Raw genomic sequence first — 15,887 nt, forward strand, 5'->3', positions numbered from 1 at the left:
GTCCAAGTTTGAAGATCAGCCCTTTTAGGACAGCTCTTTTTCGTAGGTTGCGGTAAGCGTCTAGAGAGCTCGCTGCCGCAAAACTCCAAAGGCGACCAGTACGCGTGACCAGAGGGAGGTGCCCGGGGCTCTCACCAGAGAGGTTGCTCTGCTGCGAGGTCTCGAGGCAGCTGGGCATGGCGGCCGACCACTGGCCGTTGAGGCAGCGCACGGTCGCGTTGCCCACGAACTTGTAGCGACCCAGCTGGGCGCAGCGGAAGCTGAGCGTGCTCTCGTGCGCCATCTGCGTGAGTCCGGTGACGGCGAGGGGCCGCCCATCGTGGTGGACCACCAGGTGCGGCTTCTGGGGCCGCAGAGGGCAAGGCTTCAGCACCGAGTGGAACCGGCCGCCGTCTGCGAGAACGACAGCGCAACTCTCACAGTGGTCATTTGAAGCTACTCCTGCACGAGCAAACTTTGTCGTGAGAAGGCGAGTCACTGTCGTGAGAAGGCGAGTCGCTGTCGTGAGAAGGCGAGTGACCCGAAAAGGTTCGGGGGCGTGCTATGGAGATATCTAGGGCACCAAACTCCTTTCTTTCCTTGGTGGAAAGGGAAAACTTCACTGGGAGCAGCAGCAATGACCGAAACATGAATCACTGCTCACTATATACGGGTCAGAGTACAGTGATTCCGCCCCTTATTGTCGCTACTGTCGCTATCGCCAAGAAAGACTGCATGCCGATGTCGAAAGGGTGTCGGTAGCTGGTAACTGATGCGTGATGCCGCTCTAGGCCCTCAGGACAAGCGGTATAATTGCTCGTGCATGTCTTGTATGCCTCATTTGAGAAATCTGTCATCATTTTCTTGCAGCGTATTGGCTATAGGGAAGGCGTCGCTACGATGTTCGCTTTAAGGAAATGCAAGCGTACACGTTCAGTTATACCAACAGTGTAAAACTAAACTGATATGGCAGAAGCGTACTTTTTTGGGGAACGCAGATTAGAGGTCTAGTTATAACTCTTTACATCAACAATTGCGAAGGGGAGAGAAAAATGGTCTGCCGGCAACTCTGAACCTCCGGGAACCCTTGTTCTTGAAGAAGGGCTTTGTTTTTAGGCACTTCCAAGACAGTCGCGCTTAACACTACCAGCTGCTGCTCATGCTTTGTGTTGTAGAAATAAAGAAAGGCTGGATAAGCCTGGTAACTTAACCTAAGACCTAGCTGAAGCTCGTAAATTGTCGAACAATACCTCCTTTGAGGTGTGGTATATTCGTGAGCATTGTGTTGATCGCCGGCTACTTCACATAGGCATACATGTGCAATTAAATCAAAGCTGTACTCCTGGGGTTCAAATCAAGTGAACTGCGGGGAAAAGTGATGGGTGAGGATCGAGTTGGAATGCGATGGATATAGGCAACAAAAAATGCCAAACACCCTTAAGCCTGGAAAAAGGACAGCAGGCACAAATTGCCCGCTCACGAAGAAGACCGCAAGAAAAAAAAAACGTGGTTGTCAGAGATCACAGAGCAATCACTATACGGGAAACAGTGCATTCACGAGAGTGCTGTGGAAAAAGGAAGGAAAGATTCCGAGGGCTTAACAGTCGGCATGTGAAACCATGCGCAGAGACACAATTAGGTCCTGAAGTTGGCCGACGGGCTCCAGCGTGCCTGGCATTAGGGCCTCGTCCGATGTCTGCAGGCCGAAGAGTAAACGAGAGGGTGCGGGATAAGCAGCCCTTCAAATGAGGAAAAGCGCACAGCAGTATTTGTCCCGGGGAAACTGAAAAATACATGCTTGCGCAAGTGAATAGCTACAGTGTTTAATTACTTTTGTAAGCGAGGCATGGACCTAGAATAGGCAAGGCTAATGAGAGACGGAGATGTAAGCCAGCTAGACAATCAGCTTAATACGCCAGATTAAATGAACAAACAGACATGTGCCCACCGGGCAATTTAAAACTGAATAAGCCATGCCAGTACAAAACGTACTGAAAACAATTGCTACGAAACAGGACAATTAATCGAGAAAATAGAAGTAAATGAAGCGAGTACACAGGATCACCGTTAAGAGGAGCTAACGAGTAGGGAAGACCAACATATAAAAAAAGGTTCAAACTATGTGCAAATAGCAGTGCAGTCGCGTGCCTTCCACGTTTTGCTTGAGTAAGATACTGGTAAATAATGATTTGCGCAAAAGATGTGTTTGTGCAGGACACGAACCAAGAATGAAAACCATCAAGCATATTCCGATATACCTCGTAGACATCCATTTGATTCTCGCGGAGAACATAATAAACTAACCAGTGATACCCTGCTATCCAGTGATAAGAAAAATTAAATAACGCGACGTACCGCCCTGAGCTCACAGAAGGGTTGACTTGAAGCGCGAAACGAGACACCATAGGTATCAGAATGCAGATCCGGTTTAACAAAGCCTTTCACACATAGGAACGGATCGCGAATGGTTGCTGCACGACTACGTATCAGACAACGGGACAGAAATCAATCCGCCGCCCAATCGCAATCCGTTCTTAAGTGATCGAAACCACTTAGTGAATACAGGTCCTGAGAGGAAATAACTTGCGCGTCCCGGGCAAGCTGACGTAACGATGGGGAAACACAGGCAAGCCTTTTAACTGAGATAGTCGACCCGGCATAGGTGGCAACTTGAAACAGGTTGAAGAAAATATGACAACAGGATGAGGCCCGTGGAACTTTGTGTCCTCGCTCTCGTTTTTAATGCGAAAGTATTACTAGCCCTATTACGTGAAATTCCGTCGGCGACTGGCGTTTTTTACGCACTGTCTGACATTTCGGGCACTGCTCCTTAACCTAGCTTATGGTTAGGTTCAGGAAGGACTAAAGCCGCAAGCATTGATTTCTCGGTTTACGGTGGCGGGCAGATCAAGTTGCTGCAAAATATTTTTTAAAGTAAATTTGTTGAGGCAAATGCGATTTAACTTTATTTACAAACTCTAAATCTGGTTGTGCTCAAAGGACATTATCCCAAATACAAAGGTATGGCATGTCGCCCGCCAACCTTGTCTTTCCACAATCTTCAGTGATTTTCCTTTCATCAGAAAATAATTTCACGCCCTAATAAGCTTGCTACACGTTAATAAAAGCGACCAAATTGGGGTGTGCTAGAAAACTGTTTAAAAAATATTTACCTTCTCGGTAAATTATAATTTATGGCAACTGCCCACCAGCGTCTCAAAATTGAACTAACAGCTCATAGCCCACAACGGAGGAAATATAAAGCCGCAAATTCGCGAAAATAGAAAGCCCTCCGTTTTCACCTTTGTTTAGTCGTTCAAAAAACACTGGTCTGGCTCGACGCTTGTGAACTGTAGGTGGTGCGTCGTTTCTAGGAGTTGAACCGTGGGGATGTCTTGCACCTCTTTATGATAACAGAGGGCTTCGCTTACTTGACCACTTGTCGTTGCAGAGCCAGGGTAATTTACCCCCAAAGTTATCCACATACGTCGTCGTCTTCTAATATGAACACACTCCAGTGTTCTCCATCTTTCCCCTCTTTCACCCTTTTCTCGGACGCCCGCTTCAGCCCCGCCAGTTTTAGGAGTGCAAATATTTTTACGCTGGGACCAATTCTCAGCAATTCTTATGGCTTCGCCGGCTAAAAATCTTGCTGCAGTGAGGGCTACGTCCTCACTCTTCTTTTTACTGTTAAAAAATTAACGTTCACATAAAAACTTAAAACTTAAATTGTTAAATAACACTTACCCAGAAAGGCGGTTGCATGAATTGAGGAACATTTTTCTCCATCAGCGGATTGTCTAGACGTACCGAGTGTTTTCGCTCAGAAAAAACTCTCACAGGTTTTAATGGTAGCATCTCCTTCCACTCCAGCCAAGGAAATAATACGAAGCCCGCCCGTACAAGAACGACTGGTTAGGGCACTGGTTCCTTACACGATGCCTTAAGACGTAGACACGTAAGCGACGATAACCATACTAAACACCTCGCTTCGCGTAGCTCAAACCAATGTACGAACACATTACGAGCCTTCAATTAATGATTACTGTGTAAATATGAGCGCCGAACACATTTTTTTTTCTGTTTTCCTCGTACTTTTCCTCTGGATGCTCAATAACCAGATTTCCAAACCTACTGCAAAAATATATCAACTACATTCTCTTTCAAGTGCAAACTGACTCTTCCTTTCTATGTTGGAGCTATCTGTACAGAGCCAAAAATATGGCGCAAAATTATGCTCAGCTTTCTGTCAGCAAACATTACGCCTCCTTAAAACTGAGACACCTTTAATCCTGCCAAGGCATCATTCGTTGTTAGACGGCGGCATGAACTTTGACAGCATGAAATATTTTGTTTCGCTTCGCAGAGCGATAAAACGAATACAAGAAAACATAACTGAACCACCGAGATCTACAAATACATACAGCAGGAAAAATTTAAAAAAAATAACTAAATATCTATTGATCCTCGCACACGCCCGAGTTGCAACAGTTGTATGTACAGCAACAAAGAAATAACCATTTCTCAATCAAAATTTGTGCATTTATTCAATCGTAAAGTCAATAACACCATAGACGTTCCTCTAGAGCTCACATGCGGGCGCGCCGGCCCATAAATTCTCTACACTACTGAGACTGAGGTACTTTACAGCGAGAGCGAACTATAATGCTATGATATCTGACAGGTGGAAAACAACTTAAAAAATATTTTTTGCATGGATTGAAAGGACATCAGTTTTTTTTAAATATATATAAGGTAAAAAATAAAATGGTGATAAGATTAACTAAGCAGCACATGTTTGCTTCTAAGATCATGAGGTGGATTTACCGGGTAAACACAATACAAAACAGAAATTTGAACAACTTTGTCGCCGTTCATTGCTGTAACTGAATACACAGATGTAAAAATAAGTTTAAAAACAACGGCTCACGACCATTGAGCACAAATATTACATACGTTAGTTTATATTCTAAAAATTTGTTTTGTAACCATTTTCCAGTCTAAAAAATGTTTTCTAAAAAACGTTCGACCACGACCTAATTTGTCAACTGTTGGTAGTGTATAAAAATAACAAGAAATCATGATAAATCAAATCGTAAAAAAGGCAAATAATAAGGCATCATTTCACGAAGAGAGGATAATCACTATATGTTATAAGAAGGCAAGTCTGGCTGTGATATGTGTACAACAAGAAGCATTATGAGAGGGAACACGAGAGCGCGAGGCCGCCGCACTTCGCAAACAACTGACGACGAGATGCGGCTAGAATCGGTGGCAAAGGTGCATACAAGCATGGCCCGCTCCTTTTTCCGTGCATGCCCATTCTCGTTGGCTGTAGACGGCGGTGTTGAGCGAAGGGCGGTGGCCACGCGCTCCTGTGTTCCCTCTAATAATGCTTCTAGCTGTACAACACATCTGGTCTTTGGCAGTGAAACTAGAAAAATTGTTTCTTTGTGCATTGTGATAAAATTGAAATGGCGCTCGCATCGTTAAAAAAGTTTTCCCTCACAAACAATCTTCCGAAACATCGCTCACATAAAGCTGAAGATTTCGTGGAAGAAATGTAGATGGTCGGCCGCCATGGCTGGGACGGGTTGTATGGAATTACCTATTAATTTTCTGGAATCTGACAGACTTCTTATAACGTATAAGCTAGAATATTAAAAAACTTTAGATTTTTTTAAAGGTTCAATTCAATGTTCTTGCTCCTCTAAGCCCTAAAAATGCTTTTGAATTCCAAAAAGCTTTCCGACTTTACCGGCTCGGATTAACGCAATATTGCGCCTTTGATGACGTTGCAGTTAATTTTGTACGCTCTGTGTTGAACACTGAAGGCAGCTCAGTTACAAAAGTATTGCTTTTTCTTTTCCAATGCTACAGCGGTTCACTTTCCATTCCCTTGAATAACGTTGCTGAATAGGCGCGATTAAATTAGTCACGACCCAGCTATACAAGAGCAGGTATAATTATATATAACATATAACACCCTGTTGGCACCATGGTCGTAGTTTTCTGGACAAAAGCGAAAACGCCTATGAGGTCCGTGTGTACACACTATTTTACATGTACAGCCTTTGTCAAAAGTTTAGAGCCCAGGGGGTTTGCTTCAAAGCACTATTGTAGCGCTCCTGTAGCACTCATGGAAGTCCTACGCATCGGAGGGAGCAGGACAAAAAATATTCTTACCTTCAGGAGATTTGGGACGCTGAGCGCGCATTACGAGCAAAGCAGTGTGGCCCAGAAGCAAACCCCTGGGCTCTAAACTTCTGACAAATGCTGTGCTTTACTCTCGCCCTTGACTACGGCGTACCTCATAGCCTGAATCGCGCGCGGACGTAACCCCCCCCCCCCCCCCCCCCCCCCCCAAAGCATAAACTCCTGCTGTACTTTTGCAGGTTTCCCCGGACGGCAATTCAGGAGAACAAAGAAAAAGGTAAGCTACAAACATTACGCATGCCGCGGCAGCATGGCGCAAATGTGTACTGTTCACATGTGCTTCGGAAAGCAGCTTGAAGGTGCTTCTTACGCTGTGAGGGATGTGGTGTAGAGCGCGCATAGTGAGCTCTGTGTTTATTCTTTTTCTCTCCTCTATTTTCCCGTCCGTGTATTTTTAAGCATTGCTTCCAAACCGTACAATAACAATATCAATAATGATTTTGATGCTTGATGGTAATGACGAGGTGCTGAGGAAGGGGTGAGAGAGTAAACATGGCGCCCCTACCTCCGGCCTGGCTCTCAACGGCGCAGAGGGGCCCGAGCCAGACCCCGTTGACGCACTTGATCTTGCAGGCGCGCTTTTTGGCCACGCCTCCGAAGAGGCCCATGAAGCGCACCTCGTACACGTTGCCGAACTGCTGCGCTGTGCCGTCGGTCTGGAAAAGCGAGCCATTGAACACGATCTCCGGCGGCGGGCAGCTGGTTCTCGGCGCCACGGGCTGCGGCGGCCCGCTGGTCGTGGTCGCTGGCCCGCTGCTGCCATCCACCGCTGCACGGGAGGGCGACGCCTACTGAGAGAGAGCTCTGCCACGGCGGTAGGTCGCCGAGACACTCGGAGCATGAATGCGTGGAGTACACGCGCTTCGCAGTAACAGGAAAAAGTTCCTCAGCGCGGGCGTGAGCTGAGCGTGCATACATGCTCAACCCGGCAGGTTTCGGTTACAGCGTAACTTGTCAAGCAACTCGTCTGAAGCTGACGGCCACCATGTGTGCCTTTTTTTTTTATTCTTTCTTTTAAAATGATGCTCACCAAGCTGAGACCTGCATCGCAATCATGCTTATGCCGGGGCTTCCATAGAATATTTGCGCTAATATGTTTAGAAATTCAGATTTCCGGGTAAGAAGATGGCCTCTTCGCAACCGCAGTATAAACACTTAAGGATGTCAGAAAACAGGTGAATAGCATCTACTAGCAAGCCTAGTAAACTAGTTAAGTAAATTCTAAACGTTAATACTTAACTATTATGGTTAGGCGCTTCAGTCTGACGATTTGTAGCTGTCCATTTGCAATAGCCGCGTAAGTGGTTAAAATTCGAAAACTCAATTCCGAGATTCTGCTTGGCGCTGCAGCACAACGACTTTCGGCGCTCAGTCGGTGAAAAAAAAAACCCACTTGGCAGAAGAGCGAAACAGACCATAGCACCCAAAGGTAAATGCCACTCGGCGGAGTACGTGTCATGCGCAAGATACCGTTCTAGGTGGTACGCTGTTTTTTTTTTACTAGTCTGTAACAAAGATGCCGACCCGAGCAACACAGCGCCAAGCCCTGGTCATAAAATTAATGTGGCAACCTTCATGCATGCTGCAACTGATCGGAACAGCAGCCTTTGGAATTTATTTCAGTGAGGTGAAACGCGCCGACATAATTAGTAATATAGTCTAGAGCAGCTTTCATTTCTTCACAGTACTACCTTAGGTTACACCGGTATTCACAAAAGTGAAATCTCGACCTGGAGTTAAGCCGTAATAAGCTCACTGAAGTTTGAAAATTGCATGCAGCACTGCACTGTGCTGTTCACTTAATTTGATCGACATTGTGCTCATTAGTGATGCAAATAAAGGAGGCGTTCTCGGCTTTCTTAGCAAAAATGTCGCCACCGTTGACAAACAGATTTGAAACTTAGTTCCCTCGCTGCCACAACTTCTTGCGCAAGTGCTCGCTGCTTTGTACTTTCTTGAAGCACGGCCATATTATTAGCCACATCCTGACTGTGGATGTGTGGGAAACACTGCTTGCAGAATTTCGCAGCATGTCTGATGATGCCCTGCAAAGGGTCAGCGATTCCTTTTTGTGCCGTACCCATTCGCTCACTACAATACAGCACGAGGAACAAGGTTGGACAAGCTCCTACGCATGCAAATCATTGCTGATGCGCATGACATAACCCCGCCGCATTTCGCGGAGAATTTATGATTTCTTGAGCCGGTCGACTGATTAAAATGGCAACGGATTGATACCCTGGTGTTGTGTATTCCCAAAACGACAGTTTGCAAAGGTGGCTGAAATGAAGAGTTTGTTTTGGTAATGAATTAGAGCAGCGAAAAGTCATTAACAGCCAGAAAAAGCGCTTGTCACCTATTGGTAGGGGGATGGGGATTTATAATTTTGTACGGAAGAATGCCGTACGTCGAAACTGAATTACCTGTAGATGTACGCATGTCATGTTCAAGGCTTTCATTTTCTGAGAAGCGACGTTGAGGCTTTCAAACATAAATTTCACTTCTAGCCATCCCATTGTCAACATCTGCTGCCTTGGCTGTTATCACAATTAACTGCACGCAGCTTTCTTGAAGCACAAATTCGAGTCTGCTGCACTGACTGTAACGTTTTTATGCCAGTACCATGTCTATTCAAATTAAAAATGCAGTTTTTTCGAAGCATTACACATGCTAATTCCTTTATCTCTAGTTCCTGTACCGCAGGTACAATTCAATATTGGGGCAGTTCGCTTCTGACCCTTAGCCAGCCGTCTGCAGACTAAAATTCTCTGCGCGCGGTTGTCCAAGCATAGATGCGCCATAACCGGCAGGGGCTTTATTGCGCAGAAAAAAAAAAGCGACATCACCTAGCGTGCTTACGTACCATGCCTACGTGTACGTGTTATGTAAGCGCGTCACGCATAACAACAGCAAATGGAAAAGTCAGTCATGCGGAGCGCGTGACCTTATGTGCACCTCGCTCTTCTCAACTCCTTCGCGGTAAAAAAAAAGGAGCGAGAGAAAGTGGCGAGTAGGGGGTCGGCATTCACCACCATCATTCCTTTTTGCCCGCTCGGAGCAATAAAATGCAGCACCTGTTATTCATTCCGCTCAGCGAACATGCTTTACGTCAAGTCGCAGTGGCTATATCCTATTGCCGTCACGGTTTTACTGCTGAGCCAGATAGCGGGACCTATAGCTGACACTGCGTTGCCCGCGGCGCTCTATAGTGCGAACGAAACGTTCTCGGCTCAAGCCGTTTTATAGCCCGAGCGCTTTTCTCGGCAGCGGCCTGTGGATAAGAGGCTTGCGAGCGAACAACACGCGTTGTGAGGTGTTTGTGATGTGGCGGCTTTGGAGGACGACCGTTCCCCGAACTCTGCAGTCCTTTTGGCGCTTTCTCTGTTCCTTTTTCTTTGCTCTTTTGTTCGCCTGCACAAAACTAAGCCGGAGAAGAAAGAGAACGATGAAAGGAGGGTTGGAGGGTTGGAGGCAGCGGAAGAGAAGAGAACGAATGTCGCCATGCATCGCAGAACACCCGCGACAACAGTGCGTCCACGGGGCGCACGCACTACGTCTTGCGAGCACAGTGGGAGAACGAGGGAAGGCGACACCGTTCCGACATTTCATTTCTCAGGAACCCTGGCACGGCACTTCGGGGGAAAGCCGATTCCGAACGCGTTCGGTACCTGGTAGCGCCGGCCCTCGTCTCTGCGCTTGCACTATTGGGCGCGAAAGAGCGCAACCCTCAAGAGGAAGTTCGCACGGCTCTCCTTTCCTGTATCCCCATTTTTATTTCTACACTTTTGTCCCCTCTGTATCGCGCGCACAAATGAATAAAGAAATAATAAAGCGTAAGCGCGTAAAGGAAGAAAGCGAGATCGTAAGTCCGATAAGCTTCTTAAGCTTACGTACTTGTAAAGTTCGTGATGGACTCTCGCTGTGTCATGGTACAGTGACGTCCCTCCACCTCTCCCAAATGACGAGTGTTTGTTGTGAAACACAAACAGTCGCCAGAAATTTCCGCGAATGTTCTTGAGGCGGTATTTTTAGCCTGAACCCAGTTGAGGTCTTAATACGGGATAAACGACACAAGCAAAATGAAGAAAATGCAAAAACGAAATTCCAAACAACTTTGTTTTCTACGGAACTGGAATGGAAGACGCTAGAGGCGCGCATAAAAGTTTTGAGCACCAGAATCTGGCAGCCAGCCGATCATCGACAGCGCGTGAGAAGGCTGTCAGGAAATAAGTAATGAAAATTACCACGGATCGCTTGTCACAAGTATAAATAAGTGTTCTGCGAGGCGTAACGCCTGCACATAGCACAGCAGATACTTTCCTGCAACCACCACTGGCTCAGTGGTTAGCGCGCTCGGCTTCTGAGCCCGAGGACGCAGGTTCAAACCCGGCCGCGGTGGCCGCATTTCGAAGGAGGCGAAGCGCAAGGTGCCCGTGCACTGTTAGACTGGAGTGTACGTTAAAGAGCCCTAGGTGATCGAATTAATCAGGAGCCCTTCACTACGGCGTCCCTCACATCCTATGCGTCACTTTGGGACGTTAAGCCCCGTATACCATTCCACATTCCAGCAACACTTCCAATCAGTTGAAGAGAACAGGACGGAACAGGAGGCGAAGACATAGAAAGGCAACTAAAACCACAGGACCTGCGCTCAGTGCCACCTGTTGATCCGCATTTCGTAAATATCCTATATTCGTGACCTTTATTGCTATAAAATCAAACTTCATTTGCCACTGAAGCACGCCTGTTTACTCGGAGGTCCCCATCTCACACTGGCAGGTACCGATGGTAGGCCGCATGCGACCAAGATAGTAGTACCACGGCAAGAATTCCCAGATGTGCCAGAGTCGAAGTGAGCTTCTAGTTTAGACTATACAAATGAGAAACTAATTTCTTTTTTTTTTCAAATATGCATCACGCACTTTTTCGAGGAGAGGGAGACCTAAATTAAATGACGCGTGCGCAACGCTCACTGGCGTTATTTCCTGGTACATGCAATTCAGATATTACGCGACAGCCTAAGAGCCTCATGCAGCGAAAAGCCGGTGTCTACCGGTTTCACACCTGGGAAATAAAAAAACTTAATAGCCGGTGAATGGGATCCGAACCCGCGGTGGCGCGTACAGATCAGTTCCGTATCATATGCTAATGCTATTGGGTTTACATATATCATGCCGAAACTCCAAATTGCTGCTCAACATGCTTATGTTTATGTCAGGGATATTCGTCGGTATTTTGGTGATTCTGTTCATGAAATCGTTTGGAAAACGTTCGAAGGGGTTTCGATAAGTGCACTGCAGAAAGTGAAGAACTTGAATCATTTATAGTAAGACCAAGTTATCTGTGAACCATATCGCCTTTACAATTCGTCCAGTCTGTATTTTGTTTTCTGAAATAAAAGCAATAAAGAAAAAAAAACTACGCCGTCGCTGCAGCTTAACATTCCGCGTGTTAACTGAAAGTCTTTCGCACTGTGCCTGGAATGTCGTCGTCTTCGCCAGCCTACCGCGTTCACACGTGTTAAACTGCGAAGCCGTCATCTTCATAACCTTCCATCCCTGTGCGTGGAAGCGCCTTCAGACGAGCATGCATCAAGACACGTGAAACGGCGGGAGATTAGAAGCAGGGAAATTCAGACAACAGACCAAATGCTATCGCAATGTCGTCGGGTAATGGTAAATTAGCGACCTAGCAATTTTCTTGCGTCAGTACAGCGGCAGCTGTACAGGTGACTTTCAAAGGGATAGATAAGAGGCGTCGCCTTCGCGTGTCGTCACTAAAACACCAGCGTTCACCTGCCGCCTGAACTGAAAAAAGTGCTGTCCAGCTGGCCCTAACCAGAAGGGATATGTGGACGAGAGCTCTTTGATCCCGTCAGTTGGGGAACTACAGCTGAAACCTTGAGTAGACTCTGTGGCCACATCACGGATTTTATCAGACGTTCGCGCCGCCTTGAGCTCTGCTGTCATGCCTGCCATTTCTCCACCATGTTCGTGTTTTAAGCGGCGCTGAGCAATTCATCTCAGCGCCGCAAGTGGCGTGGCAATCTGTCAAACCCAAAGTTCTGGCCCAGTCGTAGCGCCGGATTTCAAAATATGGGTCCTACGGAGAGCATCGCAAGTGGTATACGATCACAGAGCTCTGGACTAGAGTGCGAGTGTATTCGCGCAAGTGCCATCTGCGATCAAGTGATCTCACTGGGAGTGGTCTTGCGCTTGTGAGGAATCAGATCGGATGCGATACACGCATCGCTCTCACCTTCTTCTCCTCGGAGATGTGCGAGAACTCTTGGATGTACTTTTTTTTTCTTTTTAAACCGCTACACAGCCTCGAAACTGAACTCGTGGGGAGAACAGCACTATGAATGTCTTTAGAAGTATAAAAGGTGTCACAACAACTGATATGATGATGTAAGTGAGTGGCTTACTCTTACCACGTCTGCGCGAGCTGCCGCAGTTATCTTGGGAGCCTTTTAAAATCTAAAAGGTTCCCAGCATAACTGCCAAAACCAAAAGCGCGTAAACAACTGAGTTGTCTCGGGCAGTAAGCTCAAGTGGACAAAATGAGGAGGAGGCAGGTCGTTTGGCAGTTTGAACGTTACGCAGATTAAATTCGCCTTAAATATTTCACCTTTCTCTTAATGCCTTTCTTTCTGCATACAGGCTCCATCATTCATTGATCATTTGTAGAAGAGATAATGAGAGCAAAATATCTCGTGTCAGTATACAATGTAGATAAGCTTTAAAGGCAAAGTCGAGCAAACTTTGTTCTTCATACCAAAGCAGAGAGAAAGGACTGAAAGGCAGGATTAGTTTTCCGCTCGTCTGCATTTCAGTTTTGCCCTTGCATTTCAACGAAACCGCTTGGGAAATGTGAGCAGTTGGTACGCCAAGAGCAATCAAAATGCGCGGGCATAACACTGTGGTCCCAAAGTGCTAGTTATGTGATCGTGCAGTCGTCCCAAGCACGCCGACTAAGGCGGTCTCGCACGCTTTGGCGAATGCCTTCCCATGCTAGCTGTCGTCTGCTTCGCTAGAACCGCACTGAAGAAGACGCACCAGGGGTACTTGTTGGAATCGTCCGCGACAACCGAGAGACCGCCTCGTTCCATTAAATTGTCAGTTTTCTCGAGCAGGCGTCGTGCGCTCAGTATTTACAGCTTCCAACTGACCAACCGCGCTTGAAAGCGTGCTCTCAGAAGGCCCAGAACGGCTCGGTGAAATGACGCACAACTTGGGCCAAAAGCCTGTGTACATGCGTGCGTGAGCGCATCGTGCGCGCTTGTGTCACACATCTTACACTAACCGACCCTGTAAGCCGGGCAGAGTGTGCCCGCAATTACGAGTCGCGAGATATTCCGCCGCACTCGACAACGAACTGCCTCAGATGCAGCGCAGACAAAAAAGAAAAAGCTGAATGTGGAGGAAATTCCGGCCGCATGTAATTAGGTCCGGTGTCACACCTAGAAAGAGCGCCCCACTTTCGAGGTGTAGCAGCCGCGATAGATGGAGGGATTGGGGACGGCCTTACCCTTGGGTGTCACCCGCGCCGGGTGGAAACATGCCACGCCGAAGAGCACCAGGAACCTCAGGGACGGAGCGTGCAACGCGAGGACCATTTTCCGGAGCCAGGCCTGGTTGTTTACCGCGTCCGCTTCTGCATTCCGCCGGCGCGGATGTCGCTGCCTGAATCGATTGCAGGATCCCAGATCGACCGGGTGCCGTGGAGCGCGGCCATAGTTGCTCGCTGGCACACCGCGCTGCCGCTGGGCTCGGCCGCGCTCCCGTACCCACCCCCGAGTTAAACGCAAAAGGCCCCCGACGCTTCAGAGTGGTCGTTTGCGCCACAAATGACCAACTTCTGCAGCTTCGTTGTCGTTAAAAGAAGTGTACTGCACCGCAAACAACAGATTGCGTCAAGAGCGTCATCACTTTGGGCGTGAATGCAGCAGAAAAAGAAGTACGGAGAGCAGCTGACATCCGATCAATGACGTGACTCCTGTCAGGAAGCTTTGAACAGAACCTCTGCTGAACTCTTTGCAGACTCAACTAGCAACATTCGCTGGATTCGGCTGCAAAAATGCAGCGCCGAGCATGGCTTCTTTGGAGCATGGCTTCTTTTGCAGATAAAGGCTGTAATTGCGAATTACAGCCTTTCGCAAACTCTATTTTTTAAGAAATAAACTTTCCAAAGCTCCCCCTCAGGTTAAACTTCTCGCGTTTAACTCACTAATCAGGCCTAAGCTCGAATATGCATGCGTGGTGTGGGATCCTTATACTAATACTAATATTAAGAAAATTGAAAGAATCCAAAGAAAAGCCATAAGATTTATTTATTCTAAATTTTCACCTTTTGATTCTCCGTCTGAGCTAATGAAATCTAACCGTATCCAACCTCTTGAGGTAAGAAGAAAAAATATTCGACGAGAATTTCTTTCCTTGCTCATAAATAACAAACTGGCTCTTGATCCTGCACCCTATTTATCGTTTTTAGCTACACGCATCACACGTCACCATCATCCCGGTTCACTTACCCCGTACTTTGCTAGAACTGACACTTTTAAATTTTCCTTTTTCCCGCGTACCATCAGTGAGTGGAATTCTCTGACATGATAAAATGTAAGCGCATAGTCATACTCCATGCTTTTTTATTTTTATTTTTAGTTTTTCTTTCTATTTTACTTGTTATTTCTTTTTATTTTACTTGTTACCCGTGTATCTGTGTTATCTTGTTCTGCTTGGATCTGTAAGATGATCTGCAGTATGAAATAAATAAATAAAAAAAAAATAAAAAAAAACAGCAATTTGAGTTGCTCGGGACAGGAAAGCTGCCTGGTACTGTGGCCCATAGAAGACGAAAGTTTCAAGAAAATATTTCCACTAGGACACAAAAACACCGCGCGTACGTGGCAGCGCCGATGGGCTTCGTAAAGTCTCGGTAGATAGAACTACCCAGAAAAATTTTTGTAGGTGTTGTCATATAAGTTTCAGCCGGTTTCTTTTACCGTCTCGCAAAAAAAAAAAAAGAACAAAAATTTGGTCAGTTCGTGGTCATCAGAAAGATAACAACGTAAATGCAAATGACACCATGCACTGCTGGTGCAACCTTTGGTATCTGGATATAAAGACCGGTACTCTAAATATCTAGCTACAAGGTCTTTTTTTTTAATCAGCATGATGTTGATTACAGTAAAACGATGTGTTGAGAAACCATAGGCAAAGAACTCAGCAAAGGACGCGGTACTTATCTGGTAACACAAAAAACGTTTCCACAACTGTACACTAAACAAAAAGTATAAGGATGACCATCCTTGCTCACTTAAGACGTAATTTCGGTCGCTGGCGCTACTGTCCCATCATGATGTACCGGAACACTGGCGCAATAGCAAAATGCAAAACCAGTGTTTCGTCTGAACCTGCTGCGCTCCGTGACGCCTATATACAGCCTATAACTGTTTACACAGCAGGGAACACGTAGTACCCTTTTGTACAGCAGCAAATACTGGAATAAAAATGCATGCTTCCTTCGCCTTTTGCATTGAGTCCTGTCTTGTTATGTGTAGTGTGTAGTACAGTCTGTGTGTGTGCGTAGTGCCTGCAAGTTCGCTAGAAAAGATGAGTAATTTAGGAACCCATACCTTTGCAAAAGGCCAGCGTTCGGTTCTCCACCAAACACTGTGAGCTCACCTCGGA

The 15,887-nt window shown here is 46.6% G+C and overlaps 1 protein-coding gene across 1 annotated transcript in view; it reads right to left on the reverse strand.

The window, feature by feature from the left end:
- LOC149353186 (locomotion-related protein Hikaru genki-like) overlaps positions 1-13,924 on the reverse strand; it is a 42,537-nt gene extending 28,613 nt beyond the window's left edge. The window contains exons 1-3 of the mRNA XM_089582391.1: positions 13,726-13,924; positions 6,701-6,964; positions 136-393 (exon numbers count right to left, since the gene is read on the reverse strand). Of these exons, the coding sequence (XP_089438517.1) occupies positions 136-393; positions 6,701-6,964; positions 13,726-13,813 (610 nt within the window). The 5' untranslated portion in view covers positions 13,814-13,924. The remainder of the gene's footprint in view (positions 1-135; positions 394-6,700; positions 6,965-13,725) is intronic.
- Between the last annotated feature and the right edge of the window lie 1,963 nt (positions 13,925-15,887).

Source organism: Amblyomma mixtum, chromosome 3, assembly GCF_055824585.1.
Source record: "Amblyomma mixtum isolate Tamu chromosome 3, ASM5582458v1, whole genome shotgun sequence".
Taxonomy (NCBI): domain Eukaryota; kingdom Metazoa; phylum Arthropoda; class Arachnida; order Ixodida; family Ixodidae; genus Amblyomma; species Amblyomma mixtum.